The 25,578-nt window shown below is 28.3% G+C and overlaps 2 protein-coding genes across 2 annotated transcripts; one reads left to right on the plus strand and one right to left on the minus strand.

Moving 5' to 3' along the window:
* The first annotated feature begins 16,199 nt into the window (after positions 1-16,199).
* On the plus strand, positions 16,200-18,670 carry LOC112798425 (probable sugar phosphate/phosphate translocator At3g11320). The gene is made up of 4 exons (XM_025841657.3): positions 16,200-16,947; positions 17,404-17,507; positions 17,818-18,046; positions 18,140-18,670. Exons 1-4 carry the CDS (start codon positions 16,507-16,509, stop codon positions 18,284-18,286), a joined length of 921 nt encoding a protein of 306 aa, XP_025697442.1. The 5' UTR covers positions 16,200-16,506; the 3' UTR covers positions 18,287-18,670.
* Positions 18,671-18,789: 119 nt separating this feature from the next.
* Positions 18,790-21,046, minus strand: LOC112791802 (proliferating cell nuclear antigen). The gene is made up of 4 exons (XM_025834772.3): positions 20,328-21,046; positions 19,609-19,761; positions 19,401-19,498; positions 18,790-19,281 (listed from the first exon to the last, which is right to left on the minus strand). The coding sequence occupies exons 1-4, from the start codon at positions 20,644-20,646 to the stop codon at positions 19,051-19,053; spliced, it is 801 nt and encodes a 266-aa protein (XP_025690557.1). The 5' UTR covers positions 20,647-21,046; the 3' UTR covers positions 18,790-19,050.
* Between the last annotated feature and the right edge of the window lie 4,532 nt (positions 21,047-25,578).

The following is a 25,578-nucleotide window of genomic DNA, read 5'->3' on the forward strand; positions in this document are numbered from 1 at the left end:
ATAAAATATTCAGTCAAGTGTTAAGTATATTCGTTTTGTTTAACAGAATATTCTGTTAATTCCAATATTTTTGTCACGATAGAAACTTAGTTACAAAATCTAATATAGTATAAAAACCCAATTAAAAAAAAACTATAAGAACTTAATTAAAAATTTAGTAAAATTATAAAAACTAAAACCTTATTAATATTTGAAGCTTGTTCATGGTTCACCTACAAATACATATTAAATTTTGGCTTGTATACATATCTCTCCAAAACAATTGCAGTATTTATTTAATTTTGTTAATTCAAATAATTCAATAATTTTTTTCAATATTTTACAATAATTTTAGCCTCACATTTTTTTTACCAAAGATAGGAGATTCGAACTCGCAACCTCTTAATTGAGTATGAAAAAATTATACCATTTGAGCTGTTACTCATTGGCCTAGCTTTTTCATCTTAATCCTATTAATAAATAGTGTTTAATATAATTATCGTCTTAAATTTTGGTAAAAAATGTAATTATTAGTTAATTTTTCTTTATTCTTTGTACGGTTACTTTTTTATTCTACACATAATTTGTATCCATGTTGTCTTCTTCCTTATTTTATGGAATATATGTAGTATTCTCTTCCTATCTTCATTTCACTTAATTACAAAAAATAATGATAAATATGTGTATCGAGAATGGTAAAAAATAATGAAATAAAAATTAAAAATTTTTAGAAAATAATGGAACAAAAGATGAGTTAAGATATTGAATATAAAATTAAAAAAAAATTTAGCAATTAAAATTATGCAAGAACAAGAATTCTTTAAATTTAAATTTTTATATTTGCTTCAAATTAAATCAAATTGAAAAAATAAATAAATTTATAAATTTTTATAAATTTTTATCTTAATTGTTACATGTAATAACAACCTAATAATTTTAGTATTATACTTAAATTAATTTAAATTTTATTATTCTATACACACAAAAAAATTAAATAACTTATAAAATTTTATTTTTATTTTTTATTTATTAATAATTTATTATTTATTAAAATTTTTATTTTTTATCTCAATTTTATAATTTAAAAAATATAAAAATTAATTTCCTAAAAATATTTTAAAAATAACAATATAAAAATTATAATTTTGTTTTGAAATTAAATGAAACTTTAAGAAAATTTTAAAAATTTTATTAGTTAGAGACATAGAAGTTGACATATTAAATTTAGAGAAAGATTAAGAATTATTACAAATAAGTGTTAAGGGTAGGGGAGATATTCAACAATGTAATATTTTTATATTCAATTGTATATGTTAATAGTAGCTAAAAATAATAGTGTCCATATAATATTATTCTTTTAAGAAGATATAATATATTTGATATTATTTTTTTATAATTTTATTAACAAAAAATCTGAATACTTGATATCTTAAATTTTGTCTAAAAGTCATAAAATATGACTTAACAAGTAAGTCTGAAAGATAATAAGAATCTATATAATAGGTATACATCTAGATATCTAAATCAAAGAAAGAAAATTCTTTTGCAAATTTTTAATAACTCAAAAGTTAATGGCAATTATGGATTAAAGTGATAAAAAAATGAGAGTTGGGATAATGATATGGTGATAATTAATTGCGATTTGAATGAATAGAAGAAGAAAATAAAAAAAAAAGAATAAAATAAGGCAACATAATAATAATGATAAGAAAAAAGATAGTGTCTAATATGATAAGATAATATAATCAAAATAAAAATTAATAATCTTAAAAAAATAATGAAAGAGGTTCAAGATAAGATTGAAGAAATATATTTTTTGTCTATTAGAATTATGAATGAAGATAAAGAATATTTTGGATATAAATTTTTAAATTTGCTTCTAATTAAATAGAATTGAAAAAATAAATAAATTTAATAATATTTATAAATAACTAATCTTTAAAAAATATCAGTAAATTTTTATATTGATTTTGTTACACATAATAATAAATTAATATTTTTTAATTTTATTTTTAATTTAAAATTTTTATTTTAACATTTTACATGTTCAATCATTTAAAATATTTTTTATAATTTATTTTTAAATATTATAAAATTTATAATTTTAAAATAAAAATATAAAATTAATTTTTTAAACTTAATTAAAAAGCGGTAAAAATCATGATATAACATGAATTTTATTTTGCAAATACTTAGTTGGTAAAAATTACTTTAAATTATAATCTATATTTACATAGAATATTAGAATACATCAAAATATAATTTTTATATTTATAAATCTAAATGCATATGAAAAAAAATTCACGATATTACTTATTAGAAAAATATTTGTTAAAATATAATTGAAAATAATTAACATAATTTTTTTAGAATGTTCTTTAAAAATAACCAAAATTATTAGATTTTATTGTTATATTTGAGATAATTTATAAAAAGTTTTATTTTTAAAATTTAAATTTAAAATATTTTAATTAAATTATAAATAACTTGTTAATTTGTCATCTTAACTCATTTTAGAGTAAAGGACAAATAGGTTTCTAACCTTTTTTTGTAGACATTTTCGTTCCTAACCATTGAAAAATATTTTTAAGTCCCTGACGTCCATAAAAATTGGACGAATCAGTCCCTCCGTCCAAATGTATCCGTTAGACCTAACGGAAAAGTCTTGTCACGCGTACGCGTCGCCATCAATTCTCCACTTTACTATAAATTCTCCACTTTGCATGCTTTTTTTCCATTTCTTTCAAGTCATTCTTTCTTGCCTTCAAAAAAGTAAAACACTAAAAAATATATAAAAAATATGAAAAAGAGTATTATATATTTTATAATATCAAACAAAAAGGAAATGTTCTATTATTTTTTTAGTACCATTTGTACTCTTTAATTTAATATTATTTTGGACTATAAATTTTTTTTTATTTATAATTCTTTTGTTACTTATCATTAGTATATAATAAAAACAAAAATAAAGTAAAGTGAGAAGTACAATAAAAAACAACAAAAAAAACGGAAAAAAATTCATACAAGCATAATATATAATAATTACAACCAACAATATATATCATATGAACAAAAAATTATAATAAATAAATAAAATTTATATGAATAAAATCAAATAAAAATAATAAAACAATTTATACACAACATGAATATAGTATAATAAAGGACAAAAAAAGAATTTATATAAACAAAAAATAATAAAAATATCATAAAAATTAATAAAAATAAAAATGTATATTAACAATAGTTGTCATATGAATAGAAAAATACAATAAAAATATAACATTAGAAGAAAAAATATAACAATAGTTGTCATATGAATAAAAAAAATGCAATAAAAGTGATATGATTACTTGCATCCTTTTTATAAAAGAAAATGAAGGGTAGAATTAGTAGAAAAAGAATGAATTTCTCATCTAATTTTTTAACTATAATCAACCTTCCTCAACATAAATGCAAAAGCTAGAATTTTTTGCTTCACCGTATCTTCATAGGTGAAAGCAATTCTAGGTTTAGAGTTTCACAAAGTTGCCAAACATAAAAATGGGACGTTAAAACACTCAAATGGACTTCTCTCTTTCCCAACGTGAATTCCAAATACATCCTAAATTGCTAGATTTAATTTGCTTTTCTCTCGTTCGATGCCTTGATATATTTGTTTGAGTGATTTAAAGTTTTGAAGACAAGAATGACTTGAAAGAAATGGAAAAAAAACATGCAAAATGGAGAATTCACGATGAAATAGAGGATTCATGGCGACGCGTATACGTGTGTCACACATACGCGTGAGAGAGAAGTCTGTCATGAGGTACGCGTGACCCACGCGTGACAAGCATTACGGGAGCCACGTCAAACTTTTCCGTTGGGTCTAACGGCATTTTGAGGACTGATCAGTCCAATTTTTAAGGACGTCAGGGACTTAAAAGTATTTTTCTGGTCAGAGACAAAAATGTTTGCAGAAAAAAGATTAGGGACCTATTTTTCCTTTACTCTTAATTTTATTTTTATACAATATTTAATAATAAAAAAATAAATTAATTAGCACATTAGTGCTTATTGATACACCAATATTTATAATTTGAAATTAAAATTATATATAAATATAAAAAAAATTAAACTTGTATATAAAAAATATGTTTTTATAAAAAGCAATGCTAAGGGTCAGCAATTTTTGTGATTGGTAGCCATCACAGAACTATCAATGATGATTTAATGGTGTGAGATTTTATCTAATGACTCACCTTTCTCTGCTGATTACATGCTGACCAAAATTCAATAAAATTGCTAGCCCCCTAGACTTTTCTTTTTATAAATAATAGAAATTTAATTTATAATTATTTTTACCTCTTTCTTTTTATATTAAATTAAATTTAATAAAATAAATATTGTTACAAATTAAATTTAATAAAAAATTATTTTAAACATAAATTTTAAGATAAAATTTTATAAATTTTTGTAAAAACAACAAATATAATTGTTATATTGAATATATATATATATTATACCTATTCTAAAAAAGTCGAGGCATTTCGAATTTTTTGTTGACACGGACAAAGTCAAGGAAAACCTCTGAAATTATTTTAATATTGGACCTTGGACATATCATAGTTCCGAATCGAATCTCTTTAGAAAGAAGATCTTTTGTCTCATGGTAGCCTGCATATATATATATGAGAGAGAGAGAGAGAGAGAGAGAGAGAGAGAGAGAGAGAGAGAGAGAGAGAGAGAGAGAGAGAGAGAGAGAGAGAGAGAGAGAGAGAGAGAGAGAGAGAGAGAGAGAGAGAGAGAGAGAGAGAGAGAGAGAGAGAGAGAGAGAGAGAGAGAGAGAGAGAGATTATTATTTTTTTTTTTAATTTAGTAGGCGCAAGCGCCTCCCTTCTCATGTACGTGGATTTGTCTCCAGAGACTTGTGTCATTTCATCTAAGCATTTCCTCCTGGATTCGTCCCCGGAGACTTGTGTCATTTCATCCCTCTTTGATATTAATTAATTAAATAAGAATAGGAAAAAAAATTATAAAGACAGGTGTGTATATTCAAGAATAGAACTAATTTAAATTTTAGATAAAGAGTTAAGGACCAAAATTTAATTTCACGAATTTTTATTGGGTCGTTTCTATATTCTTAGACTATATAATATGTATAAAAACAAATCCAACTCTTTACAAATATCTATTTTAAAATTATTTTACGAAAGCCTGAGAGGAGCTAAATTAAATATAAAAATATTTAAAAATTAATAAAATTTATTATTTTTTATTATTATAGTCTTAATTATTAACTTAGTTTTTTAGTTTAATAATTTAATACCATATTTTTAAATTTTAGTCTAAATTTTAAAACATTAATGATTAACCATTAGTTAAAAATAATAATTCTAGCATTTCATTTAAGTATTTTTAAATTGAGTAATTTTGGGAATTCAATTTGACCATATTTGGTTTATGAATATTTTTTTCTATTTAATCAGCATAGAGATAAACAATCAGAGGTCTAGATATCACTTTGTTGAGAAAACTCAACAAAGGTTCAAAATAAGAATCTGTCTAATAGCAGAAGTATCAAAAATAATTTTTTCACAACTTGTGCAATTAAATAGGCAATACCAAAGATATTTCAAACAGCAAATATAATTGCAAAAATTAAATGATCAAATACCAAAATTTTAATGTGAAAAAACCTCCGAACAAAGGACAAAAAATCCAACAATTAACAAAATACAATTAACAAATAGTTTTCCTAGTAACACTAAGACATCTCAACAATTAACAAAATACATCGTCAAAACTTATGGAATTAACATATAAACCTTTCACAAAATAAATATTTTAAATCAGACAAAAAAAACAATACAACTAACAAATTATATTCTAATATTCATCTCTACACTAAAAATAACATAATAAAATTTTATAAAAAAATAAACAAATTTATCAAATCAATGTGATCAAATTGACAATACTATTTTCCCCCAATTTTCTTCTTCTCTCGAAGCAAACCCTTCTCTCCCTTTAGGTGTTCAATTCTTCCTTTTCAAAAAAAGAGGGACTCTTAACTTTATCTCTTCTTTTCCCGTGGCTATATGCCTTCTTTTATGGTGGGTACTCCAATGAAGATATTATAATTGTCTTCATGTAATAATTTTTTTTTTTGATCCTTGGATGATGGATTGTAGGGTTAGATTTTGATATGTTAAAAAAGTGTTCTTTCTATTTGAAGTGTGGCCAAATCAATAAATCACACTTTTATACAAAGGATCTTCATAAAAAGATGTTTTTTACATCTTCATTTGAGTAGCTCCCTTCTTTTATTTATTTATTTAAGTTGTGTGGGTCCCACCTGAAGTTGGAGACCCACCAACATGTAGATCCTCACTGCTTAAATATATATGATATATCTCTTACTAATGCATCCGACCATACTGCTACATTAAACACTTCACATTTATATTTCTTACTCCTACTACATTAAACTGCTTAAATATATATCTGATCTCTTACTAATGCATCCGACTATACTGCTACATTAAACACTTCACATTTATATTTCTTACTGCTTAAATATAATATCGCTTACTAATGCATCCGACTATACTACTACATTAAACACTTCACAGTTATATTTCTTACTGCTTAAATATTTATCTCTTACTAATGCATCCGACTATACTACTACATTAAACACTTCTCTTATAAACTACTTCCTCTATATAAACCCACCCATCATTAGTGTTTGTAAGCAACATTTATATTTCCATTTTATAGAAATATTCTATCATTTGTTCAGTAACACGTTAACATGACAGGAAGTAGCACCCATTCCCACAGGTAATCCAGCTTTCTTTGTAATCTCTCTTTATTCTCTAACGTGATACTCACTTTTAATCCGGCTTGAAAAAATGCGTATCTGATCTAACGAGTGCAGTGCGGATCACATAGAATTATAGGCTATATCCGATCCGATCTGATCCATCCGCAACTATAAAATCAAGTTGGTCGAACACTTAGTTCTTTCATCTGCTTAAACAAACGGTTGGAATTGAAGTTTGAATCTTGCAACAAGGCACTGTTATCTAATAGATCCTTTTCCATCCCACTCTTATATATCCACGTCTACCGCCTTCTCCTTCACTTTAGCATCACACTCTCCAAAATCCTGTCTGATTATGAACGCTGGCATTGCGATGAGCGTCCACCACCGTTAGTTGGTGAGTGGTGCCTAATGGAGTCATCTCAGCCACAAAAACAAAAAATAATTTCCATGCAGGAGGATAAGAGAGATGTGGAAACGCAAGTCATATACAAGCAGTCAAACACCGCTGCACCAGGATATGTAGCCCAAATAAGAATTGGTGCCTTGGTGGTGGCGGTGGTAAAGGGTCGAGGACTGAGGTTGGGAAAGGTTGAGAATTACAGATGAATAGGTTGGGTTAAGTTAAAAGTGATAATTTAAAAGTTATGGATAATATTTTTGAAATTGGATAGTTTTATCAACTAAAATTATTATTTTAATAGATAAATATTATTATGGATAATATTTTAGTAGATAATTTATTAAAGCTTTGAATATTTGTGGGTGGAAATGGATGAAGAGTTTGCTCAAATTTTATTTATTTTAATCTTTTTATTCTAAAATTATTTAAATGTTCAGTTTAAAATATCAAGTTGATTATTTAAATTATTTAAATATTTATTTCTTAATTTAATATTAATTATTTAGATTATTTTAATCAGTTAATTATTGCACTGTTCTTTATTTCGTAATTTTATCTATTAACTACACTTGTCCTTTTTGTTTCCTGGATACCCCCCTTAGAGTCTACATTGCTGCTGTGACATTGGAGTTAGCTTCAATTGCAATAAAGTATGAAGGCGTCAACACCAATCCATTTCAAGAAATTCATGTAACCATGTTACTTTTCCTTTTAGCTACTCTTTGTCATGCAATTGCACTAGCAATCACAAACCATAACATTGTTATTATGCCAAATTCAATAACAATGATCATTCTCTTTCATGTTTCTGGCACAATTGCATGTGAGTCACTCTTGTGGATCCTGGTGGCTCAGCTTTGGTGGTTTATTATCCTTAACGCCCTTATCATATTAGTTGTGGGAGTGTGCTTTTACTACAAGCATATTTATGAGATTATAATTACTCTTCATAATAATCTTCTTCTTCTAGTGGCTAATTATTGTATCCGTACTACGGAGCCTTGTGATGAAGTTGGAAATGAAGGTCCAAGTGCAAATCAGGAAGCACATTTAGAAGTTATTATAGCTGCGGATATATAATACATCGATATCGGTATAGGCACTTATTATGTAGTGTTCGTTCAAAGCATGTCAACAATCGTAGCTTCAAGTCTTCAACTGTAATGTTTATCAAACAAGAAGTTCAGACCTAAGAGCTTTATTCTGTATTCAATATGAAAAAAAAAATATATGAAAATTCAGGTGCAGTTATTAACTATATATATGGTAACGGATTTAGTGTGCATAGATCGCAATTTTTGATAATTTATATTTATATATATGAATATTAACTCTTAAATTCTTTAAAGCAAATGGAGTATATATTATGGTGTCTGGTTTATGATGATTTAAAATGGTAAACGACTCTCAACAAAAAGTTATTTTATTTAAATATATAGTTTATTACAAATTAAACCTCTATGAAAATCTAAACACATGTGTTATTTGAGTGCATATTGTTGCTCGCCGTCGGTACGTCTCTTTCAGCCTATTTGTTTTCAAACTTTAGAAAGTTAGATATTTCAAATTTGTTTTTTAAAAAAATAATTGTGAGTTACATTAGTTTTTTTTTTTATGTCACATAACATATTCGACTCAAATGTCAGAAAACAATTTGCTAACTTTTTTATACCAATTTATATAAAATCAAATTAGTCTTTAATATAACTGAACTATTTTAATTCCTAAAATTTTAAATAGTGAGTCAAATTATAACTCCAATTATGTATATAAATTATCAAAATCAATCCTCGTATCTTTGTATATATTCATATGTTTTCACTCTTTTTTGTTTTGTAGTAAAAAAATTGGACATAGGTTTAAAGATGTTATGTAACAATGCAATTCACCCGTTTTAAAATATTGTCTGTTTTTGTACTTCAGATCAACTCTTACGGTTTATGATGTGAGACTTTACATTCTTTAATGGGTCTAACATTTTTATTGGCACATTGAGCTAGATATTAATCCTAATATCATCTGTAACAATTCAGTTTACTCAAAATATTTTCTTCTGACGCTCCGTTCATATTTTACAATTTTATTATTAATAAAGAGACCACTTTAATAAAGACATTAAAAATGTCTTTTTTTAGAAACGTTCACACATGTCATATTATTATTGGACATCTTTATTAAATTGATTAATAATTTATTTTTTATTATAAACCAGAATAAAATCGATTTATTATAACAACAATAATAAACTCAATTGTCTGCATTATAATTATTAAATCCGATTTGATCCGATCAAATTATACCATCTAAATCGAATATCTTTAATTTTTTTAATAAAAAGACAATTATATCTTTGACTTTTTGTTTTTTCGACATTTAAATCCCTAAAAATTTAAAAATATAATTAAATTCTTAAAAAATATGAATTTATTGATATTATTATAAAAAGAATCGATTTTATTCTAATTTATTAAAAAATTAAAAAATAACCATTCATTAATACATCCAATAATTTTTACGGAGCATCCCTTTAATAAATAAAAAGACAAAAACCACTAAACCATTAAAACGCATAAACAAAAAGGAGAGATTTACATACAACATGTTCCATTCCTCTCTCTAACGATGTGAAAGTTTATATGTGCTCAAACCAGCAGAATAATATTCAAGCATTTTGAAAATATAAAGTATGTGTATAAGCTAATAAGCTTCAAATAAACTTTGTGAAAAAATAATTTTTTTATATTTGTGAAAACTTGTCATTGTTTTTATTACCCAATTCGCTGCTTTCGAATTATTTGTGCATATTAACTAACAACAACCTTCTGTTCCATAATATATCCACAACCTCTATGGTGAGAATAAAATCTCAACTCGTTAAATTACAGAATTTTCCTGTGTTGTAATGAATTTCCCTGTTTTTTTTTTTTTTATCTTTGAGATGATTAATAGTCTTTGATAAGAACCGGCAATTCGCTAATTCACTTCAAAAAGGGGTTTATTTTATTTTTTATAACTAGACACTCACAAAAATCTAAATAAGATGTTGCGTTACATTAGTACATGAAGCAAAAGCACCACCAACACTTCTATGATTCTCAAAACTAACAAATTCTAGTCATCTATATAACTAAATTAGAGTGACAATCAAAGTAATACAAAATATAAAAATGGTATTTCTTGTGATTTCACTACCTTTCTTGTGCTTCCAAATCTTTTATGTGATCATCAACCATGTTAGAGGCCTCAAGCAGCAACAATATCCAATGAACACATGCACTTAGAAGATTCCTGAGGAACTCACAAATTCTCTTGTGGTAGAGGCACAATAAGACTACTAATAATGGAACCACATTGATGATCGCATACCACCACCAAAATTGGGCAACAAGGATCCAAAGGAGTGTCTCGCAGCCAAGTACCCCAGAAACATGGAAGATAATGACAATTTGACAGCCAAGTTTTGAAGTTATTAGTGTAATAGCATGGCAAAATATTGCTGTGAGGAAAAGCAGAATGATGGGTTGTAATTCTTGAAATGGATTGCTGCTTTGTCCTTGGTACTTTATTCCAATTGAAGCTGCTTCCAAGGTTATTAGAAATATATACACCCTATGATGAGTTCAAAGAAATTAAGAGAGTAAGAAAATGATAAGTACACCATTTATTTCAGGGGAAAAATACTTTGAGGGATTGAATTAGAATTAGTTACCCTTTTGTTTGTTTGCATGATGATGTTGTGCTTATTATGTTGTTATCTGTCATTGTGTTTATTGGAATAAATATATCCTTGAAAAAGAGGAATGTATTGTGTTGGGTGACTGAGTTTTAATACAAGGAATCATAAGGAATGTATTGTGTTGGGTGACTGAGTTTTAATACAAGGAATCACCAAAAGCGTGTATTGACTTAAGCTTATACCTTCAAAGATGCTAATGTCGGTGAGTATTTATAGTTACAAGAAATTGATTGAAAATTTGAAATGAAGGGAAACATTACAAATTGGAAATATTTTTGGTACGTAATATTTGTAGGATATATTAACGGGTGAAAACTCATGTGTAATTTTTTTTTATAAAATTTATAGTTAATTTTTTTTAATAATTTTTAATTATTAATTTTATATAAATATAATCGTATGTAAATTTTTTAGTATTGATGATTTGATGATATATTTTATTATAATGTTGAATATAATATAAAATTGATTTTATATCTAGCGTTTAGTGTGTACATTATTTAACTTTGAATTGGTTAAAGGAGAGGTAAGTTTAGTGGATGATGCATTTCGGCCAAGTGACATATGCAGTAAACACTAAGCAAGTTCCCATATAAAATGAAAAAGATATAAGGATGAGAGATATCAATATCATGGTTCTTTGATTCGTATGCAAATGTCATCATGTTACAATAGAGTTCTTTTTATTTTTTTATTTTGTATTTTTGTCAACATAGGGGAACCATGCATATCGTCATTTAATTTACATAAGCAATCAAGCAGAAAAGGTAACATTGCGTAAGCAAGAAAGGGATAATATTGGCATACATGGTGGAATCCCTACAAAATTTAGAGAACTATTTTGATGACGTAAGAACCTTTAGGTCTATGCATGGAAAAAAACAGGGAAGGGATCAAAAGTAAGAAAGATTATTGTGACCGACCTAATCACACATCATTCATCTTTTGGACCTTTCATTTGACCACAAGGGCAATGAATAAAATATTACAAAGATTTAATTATTCTACTAGTATTTATAGATTTTATCAAATTTTTATATATATATATATATATATATAACTTCATATAATTTTAATATATATTTTATATTTTAATATTTATTCCGTACAATTTATTAATTTAATGGTTAATTTTTTGTGTATAGTAGTTGATTTTAAAAAATAAAATATAAAATTATTGCGGTATTTATTTTAAAAAGATATACTAATTTAGATTTTAAAAAATATTATTAAAGAGACATAATAAAAAATTTAAAATACAAAAATTTAATTAAAAAAATTATAAAATTACAGACAATCACAAAATAAGTAAACTTATTAAAAGTTAATGAAGGATAATTCTTACTAGCTAGGATACAAGTATACTATACTCGTATAAGTGTATGTGAAGTTTAAATAAATGTACACTGAATAAAATTTAATATAGAAATTAATTATAAATGTGGTTAAATATGATTAAATTTATTTATGTTCATACAAAATATGTCATTAGTGAAACCATTTTAAAATAGAGAAAATATATTTTTATCATTTTTTAGCATATAATTTTTATGGTATAAAAAGTAAAATATTTTATTTTTAATTTCTTTATTACTTATCAATTATGTTTTTAAATACTAAAATGGTATATAACATTTTTTCTTTAAAATGTGAAAGCGGCGGTGGTGTGCGGTTTAATTTCCGGATTGCTTCCTTAAATACTCACATAGTCACGTTCTAGATTCTTTAATGTTAAACACAAATGTTAAGCAGAGACGTCGATACTTTTTGAGCCACTTTTGATATAAGTACTAAATAATGTTTATTTTTCTGTAAATGTTGACCAACCGGTTGGATATAAAGTGTGTACATAAAAAGAGATACACCGAAAGTTCTTACGAAAATCAATCAATAATAATAAAAAAAATTAAACTTGCACATTATTAAAATATATAACTATACACTCAAAATTCACGTAGCTTTAATTTGTTCAGAAGGTATTGCAATGCGGGCGAGCATTATGAACAAAGGTAGGAGCTATCCAGTTTATTATGTCAATAAATGAGTAATACTAGGGGCCAGTAACATTTATGATTGGTAGTCATCAACTAACTATCAATAATAATTTGATGGTGTGAGATTTTATCTAATGGCTCACATTTCTCTATTAATTACATGCTGGCCAAAATACAATAAAATTGTTGGTCCCTAGACTTTTCTTTAATATAATGTGTTGTATAACATATTTCACTTAGAGTATTTTTATTACACTATCTACAAAGTATTTATATTTAAATGTAAATTATATGATCCAAACCCATAAAATAGAACACAGAAACATAAATACTATAATATTATTGAGATAAATAGTAGAAAGAAATATAGATATTATGATCCTTTCACCTTACACAAAATGCATAACAAGTATACTACTTGCATTATTCAAAAAGTTGCAAATTCAGTTGGATGGTTGTAGATCAAATAAAATAAGAGATCATATTGAATATGATAGACAAGAAGGAGTGGAATGGATATATATATATATATATATATAGACGATGAAGAAGAAGAATTCGATGATGATAATGTTACCTCTGAAAATACTGAACGCAGTATCTATCTTTTTGGTTAGGACATAATCAGTTATGTTGTGTTGTGTTATCTTATACTTTAAATAAATCACTTTACATAATCCTCAAGATATATGGTATTATGTGATATATTGTCATTCATATGTATTTGCTAATTTTGGCTTTACTACAATGTCTTAGTTTTTTTAATTTCCATCTAATGATGCACACAAGCAATGACAGAGATCATCGTGGCCTAGTTATGGGAAGATTTCTCGTGAGATTAGAAATTGCTACAATTTCTCATGACTACAAACAAGACAAACAGAGCGTCAGACAAGAGTGACTCCTTGCATTGTGGAAAATGGTAATATTTTCACTTACTTCATTTCTATCATTCTTGTAATACAACTGTGTGCTTTATTACAAATTTCACTGTAACTTGTTTTAAGCTAAGTGTTTGTTCATTGTGTGTATTCATAGGAGTTGGAATATGAGCTAATTGACTCTGAAATTTTCGTGCACCTTCACACTAGAAAGGAAAACAAGACATTGTGTGGGTAGTTGAGTGCTCCGAACTGTTACATGTAATCTCGACCTTTTGAAACAAATTTCAAATAATATTTTTTTTATAGGACAAGTATTCCCAAAACTTAGAGGTTATAATCTACCAATCCTAACAGAATGTAGGAAAGGCACGAATCTAACAATTCTGTGCAAGTGGATTGTGGTTTGGCTGGAGATTCTTAGAAAGTACGGCTAGCTAATCCTATCTGTGTTGAAAATTTTGGGTTGAGAATCTCTCGACTTTAATTATACTCGCACTCTAAAATTCTAAACTCTACTCTATCCTATTCTATCCGCAGAAATATCAAATTTTTTCAAAACAAATATAAAATTCAATCATTCCAAATTTCATACATATTAATAAAATAAAAAACTAAATTTAAATTAAAATTAAAAATAATAAAATCTTTAAAAAATTCTTATGTTTGCTCACTTATTATAAATCATTACATGAGAAATGTTGTGGATTTAACTCTCACTTCCTTTATTATATACCTAATTTTTATAAAATATATGTTATATATGAGATACAAATAGAATAGAATATGGTATACTCCAAATCCGTATCCTATCTACAAATATATTTGGACTGATTTTTAATCTACCTACAATAAATTGGATAGCCTATCGCCCTATCCTATTCGAAGGCGGATTGGGCCGAGTAGGATATATTGCAGCCCTATTAAAAAGCCATAAAAATACCGTATTTATAAAATTTTTTGCCATCGCTCGAGTTGATTCCTGTGGCAGCATCCTTCACAATTATCAATGCATGTCCACCTTTTTAAGAGACCATCACGGAATTATGTGAACGGATTTACAACCACACACAAAACTTACATAACCTACATGATCAAGGTCAACATTTATACAAGAGGAGTGATAGGGGACAGTATTTTTATTAAATTCTTGCCAATAATTAACTATTAAAAAAATTGAATAATTTTATATTATTAGATATAATTTTATACTATTAAAAATATTATTAATGACTAATTGATGACTAAAAATAACAAAATTTGCTACTCTCTAAACTTTCTCTTTTTACAAAGTTGAGAAGATTTCACATTTTACCTATGAAGTATGGACACTTTGCTAAGTTGTCGTATCTGCGTGTCGGACACATTTTGGACACAATACTCATCGACACTCGTTCAACACACGTGTCTGTGTCCAAATCGTGTCTCAATAAAAAAAATTTTCGGACACACTTGGATACACCTAAATACCATCACGTGTGAGCGTGTCCGGTCTTATTCTTAATATATATTCTTAAATTAATTCTAGATATAGTATATATTATTATTTATTAAAACAAAAAATATTTTAAATACTTAATATAATTAAAATAAGAGATTAAAAATAATTTAAAAAATTAATTTATATTTTAATATCAATAAAATATGAAAATATCATTATGATTTATCTAAAACATATTTTATATTTTATATGTATACGTGTCTCCATATTATATATAAAATTTTAAAATTTGCGTGTCAACGTATCCCGTATCGTGTTCCGTATCCGTAGCATTTTACATAACTGGTGTCCGATCTGCTGGTGGTGACTCATCATTATCTTCTACACTGGTACCACCAACTCAAGAGAAAAACAATGACGAGGAAGATATGCATATGATTATGGAGACTCTTACTATACTTCTTTATAACATTTAGTACACCATGTATAATTTAACAATTTACTAATTTTATACATTTTAATTTGTAATATTGACATTTTAATTTATTATTTTAATAAAAAACTACAAAAATATGACATTGTTAATTTGTTAGCAATATTCAAATTAAATCCTCTCTGTTTTCCTTAATATTGTTTTTATAAAAATAAAAATTAATTTCGAATTGGACACTAACACCACCTAACTAGTAGAAATTATTAATAAAACATACATAGATTATCATCTTAAAATTAATTTTTTATCTAAATCTACAAAGATCAAGAGTAGAAATATAGAATAGATCATATTTATATTCGTTAGATCAAAATTAGATTCTGATATTTAACTTTTAAAATTGAAGATATCTGCAAGCTAATATTAACCGCCAAAAACATTAAGAAAATCAAAACGGTTAGATTAGATTAGATTTGGTTTCAATAATAGTAAGATAGATATTATCCCCTCATGTTTTTAGCACCAACCTAAGCAACAATAACAACAATTCCTTCCTCCAAACACTTTCACCGCCACAGAGCTTCTCACTCTGCATCATTCGTTTTCTCCAAAACCAAAACCAAAACCTAAACCTATTTCCTCATTCCTCAAAGCTCAAACTTGCAAAACATAAATTAAAATAGTAGCAAAAACCCTTCACCTGTTGAAGCTTCTCTCAAAAACTTTCCACCCCATTATCCTCCAAAACAAGGAGGAGAAAAAAAACACCAAAAAGCAACAAACAAATAATAGTTTTTTATTTAAGAACAAAAGAATAAAAAAAAACACACAATGAAGATTACAGGGAAGGTATTCACGTTCGGTTTGATAGCATTCTGGTATGCTTCAAACATTGGAGTGTTGTTGCTGAACAAGTACCTGTTAAGCAACTATGGATTCAGGTACCCAATCTTTCTCACACTGTGTCACATGATGGCGTGTTCCATCCTCAGCTACGTGGCAATTTCATGGATGAAGATGGTGCCAATGCAAACGATTAGGTCAAGGGTGCAGTTCATGAAGATATCTTCCTTGGGACTCATATTTTGTTTGTCTGTTGTTGGAGGGAACATATCTCTTCGCTACCTTCCTGTTTCCTTCAACCAGGCCGTCGGCGCAACCACGCCGTTCTTTACGGCGGTTTTCGCCTATTTTATGACTCTCCGGCGGGAGGGTTGGATCACCTACATCACTCTTGTTCCTGTCGTTACTGGTGTTATGATTGCTAGTGGGGTATTATATATTACTCTTTTTCTGTTATTAATTTTGGGCGAGTATATGAAATTGACAGTCGAGAACAGTCAGATGATAATTTATTAAAATTTGTTAAATTATCTGACAGTTTTCGACTATCAACTTCATATAAAGATAAATGTACGTGAGTATTAATCTTAATAATGTTCAGTTAAATATGTCAAACCATTTATCATCTTTATATAAAGATATTTTTATAGAACTAATCACCTTATTTTAATATATATTTAAATTAATACATATAAATAATACATAATAATTAAAATAAAATATGTGTTCATGAAATCATATATAAACATTTGTTTCAATATAAGTATATTTTGAAATAGTTTTGGCCTTTAAATTAAGCATAATTGCATCATTAGCCATTTGTTATGTTATGTTTAATATGTTATTATATTCATACTAATATTTTTGTCTCTTACATGGATGAAGGGAGAGCCAAGTTTTCATCTCTTTGGATTCATAATGTGCATCAGTGCCACAGCGGCAAGGGCACTCAAAACAGTTCTTCAAGGAATCTTGTTGACTTCAGATGGGTAATGACCTCAAAACTTTCCTATTTCTATATTATTCATCTGTGATTTTCCATTTATAAAACCATTTATGTGTCTCTATTAAAAAAAAAAAAAAAAAGACTTATCCATTTTGTCCTAATTTTGGGTTGCCAAATACCAAGGCACACAACATAAAAGATCAGGGTTCGATCTTCATTGCATTATACAAGTTTAAGTGCTAAAAAGTACAGCTGTATGAATTAGTAACATGGCATGCATTACTTTGATTGAATTAGTAACATCCATAACATTTGGCAAGGCTAGTACTGAAATATTTTGGTTGATTTCACAGCGAAAAGCTTAATTCGATGAACCTTCTTATGTACATGGCACCGGTGGCTGTGGCGTTCCTTCTTCCAGCTTCAATTATAATGGAGGATGATGTAGTTGGAATTACAATTTCACTTGCCAGAGAAGATCCAAGTATTCTGTGGTTACTTATCTTCAATTCAGCATTGGCATATTTTGTCAATCTGACCAATTTCTTGGTCACAAAGCACACAAGTGCCTTGACACTTCAGGTAATATTAGGGACTTTCTCAATGGGAAGAATTTTTATTACAAATAAAAAGTTCTGATATTCCAATCTAATGTGATCATCGTGACTTTGACAGGTCCTAGGAAATGCAAAAGGTGCTGTGGCAGTTGTGATCTCCATTTTGATATTCCGAAACCCTGTATCAGTTACAGGAATGCTTGGATATTCTCTAACAGTTTTTGGTGTCATCCTATATAGTGAAGCCAAGAAACGGAGTAAATGAGTTTCTTGATTTTATTACCCTAAATTTTGTCGCATTAGACCAAGATAGCCTCTACCAACGCCGTAAATTTTGCCATATTAGACCAAGAATGCCTCTTCCCGGTTCCCACGCTTAACCATTGTAAATGTTTCATTACATCATTCTTTTAGAATTTACCCGTGATTCATTAAGCTGTAAGGAAATGTACACTATAGTAAACATCCATCAACCCATATTGTTGACCAAATATGCTAGAGTATAATTGGAAATTTAGTAGAACTTTGCTTTTACCTTTTTAAGAATTTGGACCTTTACTATGTAACATTTGCCTTGATTCCTTAAGTTTTGTAGAGCATTTTGATCTTGCTATTAATGGAAGCTGAATTTTTGCGTACATTAAATAAACTCGCGCCCCAATTTTAATATATAGAGTAGCAGATTTCAATCACCAATGCCTGCTTTTGTTCTGCTTTTTTCATAAGAAACTTTAAAAAATCATCAGAAAGATAATGTAGTCCAGGATATTGTTGTAACAGTTGTATCGTGTTGATATTAAGTTTCGTGCTTGTGACAATTCATAAACTTCTAATGAAAACAAACGCAGCATGAAATATACACATTCATTTGTTGATCACTGTTCTAAGTAACAGAAAGGATTTAGGGGGGGACTACTATCTAATAAAATTTTCCAATCCGTTTGCCAAAGTGTAAAAGTATCTTCAACAAGATGCATCAAGGCATGTTACTACAAACAAATTGAAGACCCAATAGAGTCAATCCAACACCTAAACTTCAGGTTTTGTCTCCTCTTCTTCCTCTTCTATCTTGGGAGCCAAATAGAAGCGGACGTAACCCATCTCAGCAATCTTGTATTCAACCACAACTGGAAGCTCATTTGAAAGACTGATGGCAACTCGGTTAGACAATGGTGTTGCCTTTGTAAAGGAGTTCATGTACCGCAATGCAAATGTCAAGGACACAGGCTCATTCATCTCTACAGTAGTGGCTTCTTCAGGCTGCAATATCAACCAAATACCATGTAAAACCATCAATCAGTATGTATTTCAAATTATAAGAGAATAAATTGTACAAACAATGAAGTTAAGATTACAAAAAATAAATAAAGCTCCGATACCTTGTCCACAGAAGTGTTCTGCCTGCAGACTATGTTTGCAGATCCAATATCACCTCTCGTGGAAAACTTTACACCTTCCTTAGTAACGGAAATGACAACTACAACATTCATCACAAAATGAACAAATTGTATCAGCTAAACTATCAACTTCCAAAAGAAAGCAGATAGTACCATAAAACTCCTGAAAATTCAGAGAAAAGCAAATTACCAGTGTCACCAATACTGCTAAGATCTTTGCAAATCTTAGCAAACTCAGTAGACGGCATTCTAACAATGGCCTGGTACTCTGCCTCAGGAATTCCAAGGTGCTCACTGTCAATATCCATTAACTTCATCTCAAAATCAGAAATTTTATCTTGTGCTTCAAGACAAAAAAAAAAAAGAAAAAAAAGAGTCAGACTACAAATCTTTTCAATATCCAAAACTTCATATTCAGATCTTGAACCAAAATGTAACAGTAACAGCTGCACTACACTACCAGAAACAGATTCCAATACATGAACAATACACAATTGAACACTATCTTGATTAAAATTAAACACTAAAGCCAAATTCCTGCATATAAATTTTTACAATCCTAAAAATCCAAACACCTAACACTAAATTTTGTACCAATTCATTAACAACTGAAATTATATCAAATACAGAATCAAGATCATGCCTCTTATCCCCTTGCAGAATACTAAACTTTCAAACACACAAAACAATGTAATAGGTCTTCCCTTTCCAGTACAGTTTTCTAGCAAGAAAGAATCCTAAACGTCAATAAAAAGGTTAAAGAACTAAAATAATACCATATCAAAATTAGCAACTAAAGATCAAACAGAAATAGGAAAATGAACCATACAGATCTAAAACCCTAGAAATAATCGAACAAAACTAAAATGAAAAATTGAAATCAAGATTTCTTGGGCAAATGAATAGTACTTGGGCTCTCGAACATGAAAGTGACGGTGTCGCTGCCGTCATCGCCTTTGAGGGTGATGATGTCATCATTTCCAGCGCACCGTAGCATCTTGGCCATGTTGTTGAGACTCATCCCCATCGAGATGTTGCGGTCGCACCGGTAGTGCTCGAACCCTTCGGACCGCAGTAGGAGCGCCACGAGTGCAACGTGGCTCGAGTCCATGGCCTGGAGTGAAAACCCAGTCGCGGAGCAATCGAAGTTCGCATCGTTCACGAGCTCCTTGATTGCGTCTACAACCTTCTTCAGCAGCGAACCTTGCACTAAACGGAGTTCTAGCATCTTGAAAATGGGGGGTTTTAGAGGTTTTCTTGCTTTGTCTCGGTAGGGTTATGGTTTTGGGTTTCTCGGGAAAATTGGTGGGAAAAACAGAACGAACGAGGGAATGAGAGAGAGGGAGGGAAAGGGGTTTATATAGCGTAAGGTTCTGTGAAGGGATTGGCGGGATCTGATTGTAATTAAATAAATTAAGAAATTAAGTTCCCGCCATCACTATTTTGGGCAACGCGTGGAGGGAACTCTTCCTAACCGTCAAGGGTAGTTTGGGTAATTTGGACAGCAGCTGCGCAAAACAGCTGGCGAGGGAGAACTGCCGAGGAGGGCGGAGCCACGGGGCACGTTGGGCTGCAGTGTGAATGGCGGAAGAAAAAAATAGTTGAAAAAACACTAAAAAAACAATAGCAAAGAGAAAAAAAATTTTTTAAATAAATATAATTAAATCTAAAAAAAAGCTTCTAAAATTATTGAATCTATTTAATATACACAACTATGCGTCTTAATATTCTAAGAGATGTTTTATAGAAAAAGATTAAAGTAATCTTTTTAACATTTCTACTACTTTACACATTAATGGTCAATTTGATGGATTTTATTTGAATGCACTATAAGCTCATTAATGTAATCTTTATTATTGTATTATTTTTTTCTTCTCCTGATACCAAACTCCTTTTATAAATATTACTTTTCTCAAAATTGCTATAAATCCAATTAGAAACCACGGGGCACATTGGGCTGAACCGCGAAGGAAGAGGAGTGTCAAGTTGAACAGCAGTGTGAATAGTGGAAGAGAAAAATGGTTGAAAAAACACTAAAAAAACAATAGCTACTCAGACTAAACACGTGAAAAAATTTTCTTTAGATAAATATAATTGAATCCAAAGAAAAGACTTCTAAAATTGATAAATTGTAAACGCGTATTTTCTGTTTAAGAGAATCTAACTATTCAGTTCTTCAATTATTGAATCTATTTAATATACACAACTATGAGATGCGTCTTAATACTCTAAGAGAGGTCTTATAGGAAAAGATTAAAGTAATCCTTCTAACATTTCTACCACTTTACACATTAATGGTCAATTTGATGGATTTTATTTGAATGCACTATAAGCTCACTAATGTAATTTTTATTATTGTATCATTTTCTTCTGCTCCTGATACCAAACTCCTTTTATAAATATTACTTTTCTCAAAATTCCTATAAATCCAATTAGAAAAGTACAATTCACTGCTATGAAATTTTTCAGTATTATAATTCCTTTTTTCTCCAATCATTTCAAGAATTAGCATTCTATAACAGTACACATTTGAATTGTAAGAAACTCCACCACACATTCGACTAAACATTTTTTGTTCAATATAACCTAGAATCCTTCTTGTACTTAATATAAATAAAATACTTTCATTCTTTTTTAATTATATAACTAATCCAAAATCTGTAATCTTTTGATAAAAGTTCTCATCAAGAAGAATATTTTGGGATTTGATATCCAGATAAAAATTCTCATATTACATACTCGATGTAAGTAGTCTAATCTTCGAGTAATACTAATTGTGATATGATATAGTGTGCCCTAATCTAAATTAGAAATGAGATGAGAATATCCCTGTTTATATGTAAATTTATTCAAAGAACCATTAGACATGAATTCATAAATAAGTGTCTGTTTATTCATTTTATAACAAAATCCCAAAAGTGAAACAATAATGTTCACATGAGATGTTTTATTCATAATAACAACTTTGTTTACAAATTCTTTCACACTTCCTTTTGTCTCCTTAACCACCTTTACTGTCACTTGACGACCATCATTTAAACTTGCTTTGCATACAACATCATATCTACCTTGTCCTAATTTTTCATGAAATGAGTATGTCATTTATTATACTTTTGTATAATTATATCTCACTGGAGTTGCAGTACCATAACTTTATATTAGCTCCTCAACTTACCGATCAAAACAATTCCGTGAGCAATGATAGCTAACGATAACAACAAATAATTAGTTAAGCAAATAAGGAATAACACAAGAAATAATTAACTCAGCAAGTTATATCAAAAAAATAATTAGCTCGGTAATATAACTAAAATTAACATCTATCAATATACAAAAACAATAACCACTAAAATAACATCCACATTAAAGGAGAAAATTTTTTTAATGAGATATATTTGAATCCTAAAAAAAGATTTTTAGAGTTGTTAAATTATAAATACATACTTTCTGCTTAGACGAACCTAATCCTTCAGTTTTTAATTGTTGAATTTATCTCATATACACAATTATGTGATGCATCTGAATACTGTTAAAGAGGTCTTGTAGGAGAAGATATGGCAGGCTTTGGAGAAAAAAGTACTCGTTGAACTCGTCTTTCAAATATTTCTATCACTTTACACATTGATGATCAATTTGATGGATTTATTTAGATGCACCACAAGTTCACCGGTGTAATCTTTATTATTGTATCATTTTTTTTCTTCTCTTGATACCAAATCCTTGTATGAATATTACTTTTCTCAAAATTCTTATAATTCCAATCAAGATAATACAATTCACTGCTATGAGATTTTTCAGTATCATAATTCTTTTTTCCTCCCATCTTTTCATGAATTAGCATTTCATAACTTTACACATCCGTTTTGTGAGAAATTCCACCGTACATTCTACTAAACATTTCTCGTGTAATATAACCTGGAATCCATCTTGTACCCAACATAGACACAATACTTTTATTCTTTTTGTATATTTTAACTAATTCAAAATCTGTAATTTTTGGACAAAAATTTTTATCAAGAAGAATATTTTGGAGTTTGATATCAAGTTACAAAATTCTCGTATTACAACATCGATGTAAGTAGTCTAATCCTCGACCAACACTAATTGTGATATGATATAGTGTGTCCCAATCTAAATTAGAAATGAGATGAAAAGATCCTTGCTTATATGCAAATTTATCCAAAGAACCATTAGACATGAATTCATAAATGATTGCCTTATTATTCATTTCATAACAAAATTCGAAAAGTGAAACAATGTTCACATAAGATATTCTACTAATAATAACAACCTCATTTACAAATTCTTTCATATATTCTTTTGACTCCTTAAGTACCTTTACTGCCACTTGATGACCATCGTTTAAACTTACTTTGTACAAAATACCATATCCTCTTTATCCTAATTTTTAATGAAATGAGTTTGTCATTTATTTTACTTCTGCACAATTATATCTCACTAGAATTAGAGTACCATAATTTTTTATTAACTTCTCAATTTGCCAATCGAAACACTTTCGTAAGCAACAATAATTAGCAACAACAAGAAACAATTAGTTAAACAAACTAAGAATTACCACATGCTAGAATTAACTTCGCAAGCAATAACAAGAAATAATAATTAGTGCGATAAGATAGCTAAAATTAACACCCATCAATATAAAAAAAATACAAAAAAAACTACTAAAATATCATTCAGATTAAACGAAAAAGATTTTTCTTTAAAGAGACATGTTTGAATCCTAAAAAAAAAAATTCAGAGCTGATAAATTAACACATACTTTTTACTTAGGTGAATATAACCATTCAATTCTTCAATTATTGAATTTGTCTCATATATATAATTATGAGTTGCATCTGAATACTGTAAGAGGGGTCTTGTAGGAGAATAGATGATAGGTTTTGGAAGATAAGGTACATATTGAAATGGTTCTTCTAACATTTCTTCCACTTTACACATTAATGGTCAATTTGATAGATTTATTTGGATGCACCATAAGATCACCAATGTAATCTTATTGTATCATTTTCTTATTCTCCTGATACCAAACTCCTTGTGTGAATATTACTTTTCTCAAAATTCCTATAAATCCAATCAGGAAAGTACAATTCACTGCCATGAGATTTGTCAGTATCATAATTCTTTTTTTTCTTCAATCATTTTAAGAATTAACATTCTATAACTGTGCATATCCGATTTGTGAGAAACTCCACCATAAATTTGACTAATCATTTTTGGGGCAATATACTCTGGAATCTTTCTTGCACCCAACATAGACACAATACTTTCATTCTTTTTGTATATTTTAGCTAATCCAAAATCTGTAATTTTTGGACAAAAGTTCTCATCAAGAGGAATATTTTGGGGTTTAATATCAAGATGTAAAATTCTCGTATTATATTTTCGATGTGAGTAGTCTAATCCTTGAGAGCAACAGTAATTGTGATCTGATATAGTGTGCTCCAATCTAAATTAGAAATGAGATAGGAAGATCTCTGTTTATATGTAAATTTATGCAAAGAATCATTAGACATGAATTTAGAATTGAGTGCTTGTTTATTCATTTCATAACAAAATTCCAAAACTGAAACAATGTTCATATGATATGTTTTACTAATAATAACAACCTCGTTTACAAATTCTTCCACACTTCATTTTAACTCATTATGTAACTTTACTGTCAATTGATGACCATCATTTAAACTTGCTTTGTATATAATATCATATCCTCCTTGTCTTAATTTTTCATGAAATGATTGTCATTTTTTTGCTTCAGTATAATTATATCTCGGTAGAGTTGCAGTATCATAACTTTTTATTAGCTCCTCAACTTGACTATAGAAACACTTCCGTGAGCAACAATCATTAACAATAACCAGAAACAATTAGTTAAGCAAACTAAGGAATATCACAAGAAACAATTAACTCAGCAAGCAATAACAAGAAACAATAATTAGATTGGTAATATAGTTAAAATTAACATCCATCAATATAAAAAAACACCAAACAAAACAATATCTACTAAAATAATTTTCTGCTTCTCCTGATACCAAACTCTTTGTATTAAAATTACTTTTCTCAAAATTTCTATAAATCCAACCAAGATAGTACAATTAACTACAATGAGATTTTTTAGTATTATAATATTTTTCTCCAATCA

This window comes from Arachis hypogaea, chromosome 1 (assembly GCF_003086295.3).
Source record: "Arachis hypogaea cultivar Tifrunner chromosome 1, arahy.Tifrunner.gnm2.J5K5, whole genome shotgun sequence".
Classification (NCBI taxonomy): Eukaryota; Viridiplantae; Streptophyta; class Magnoliopsida; order Fabales; family Fabaceae; genus Arachis; species Arachis hypogaea.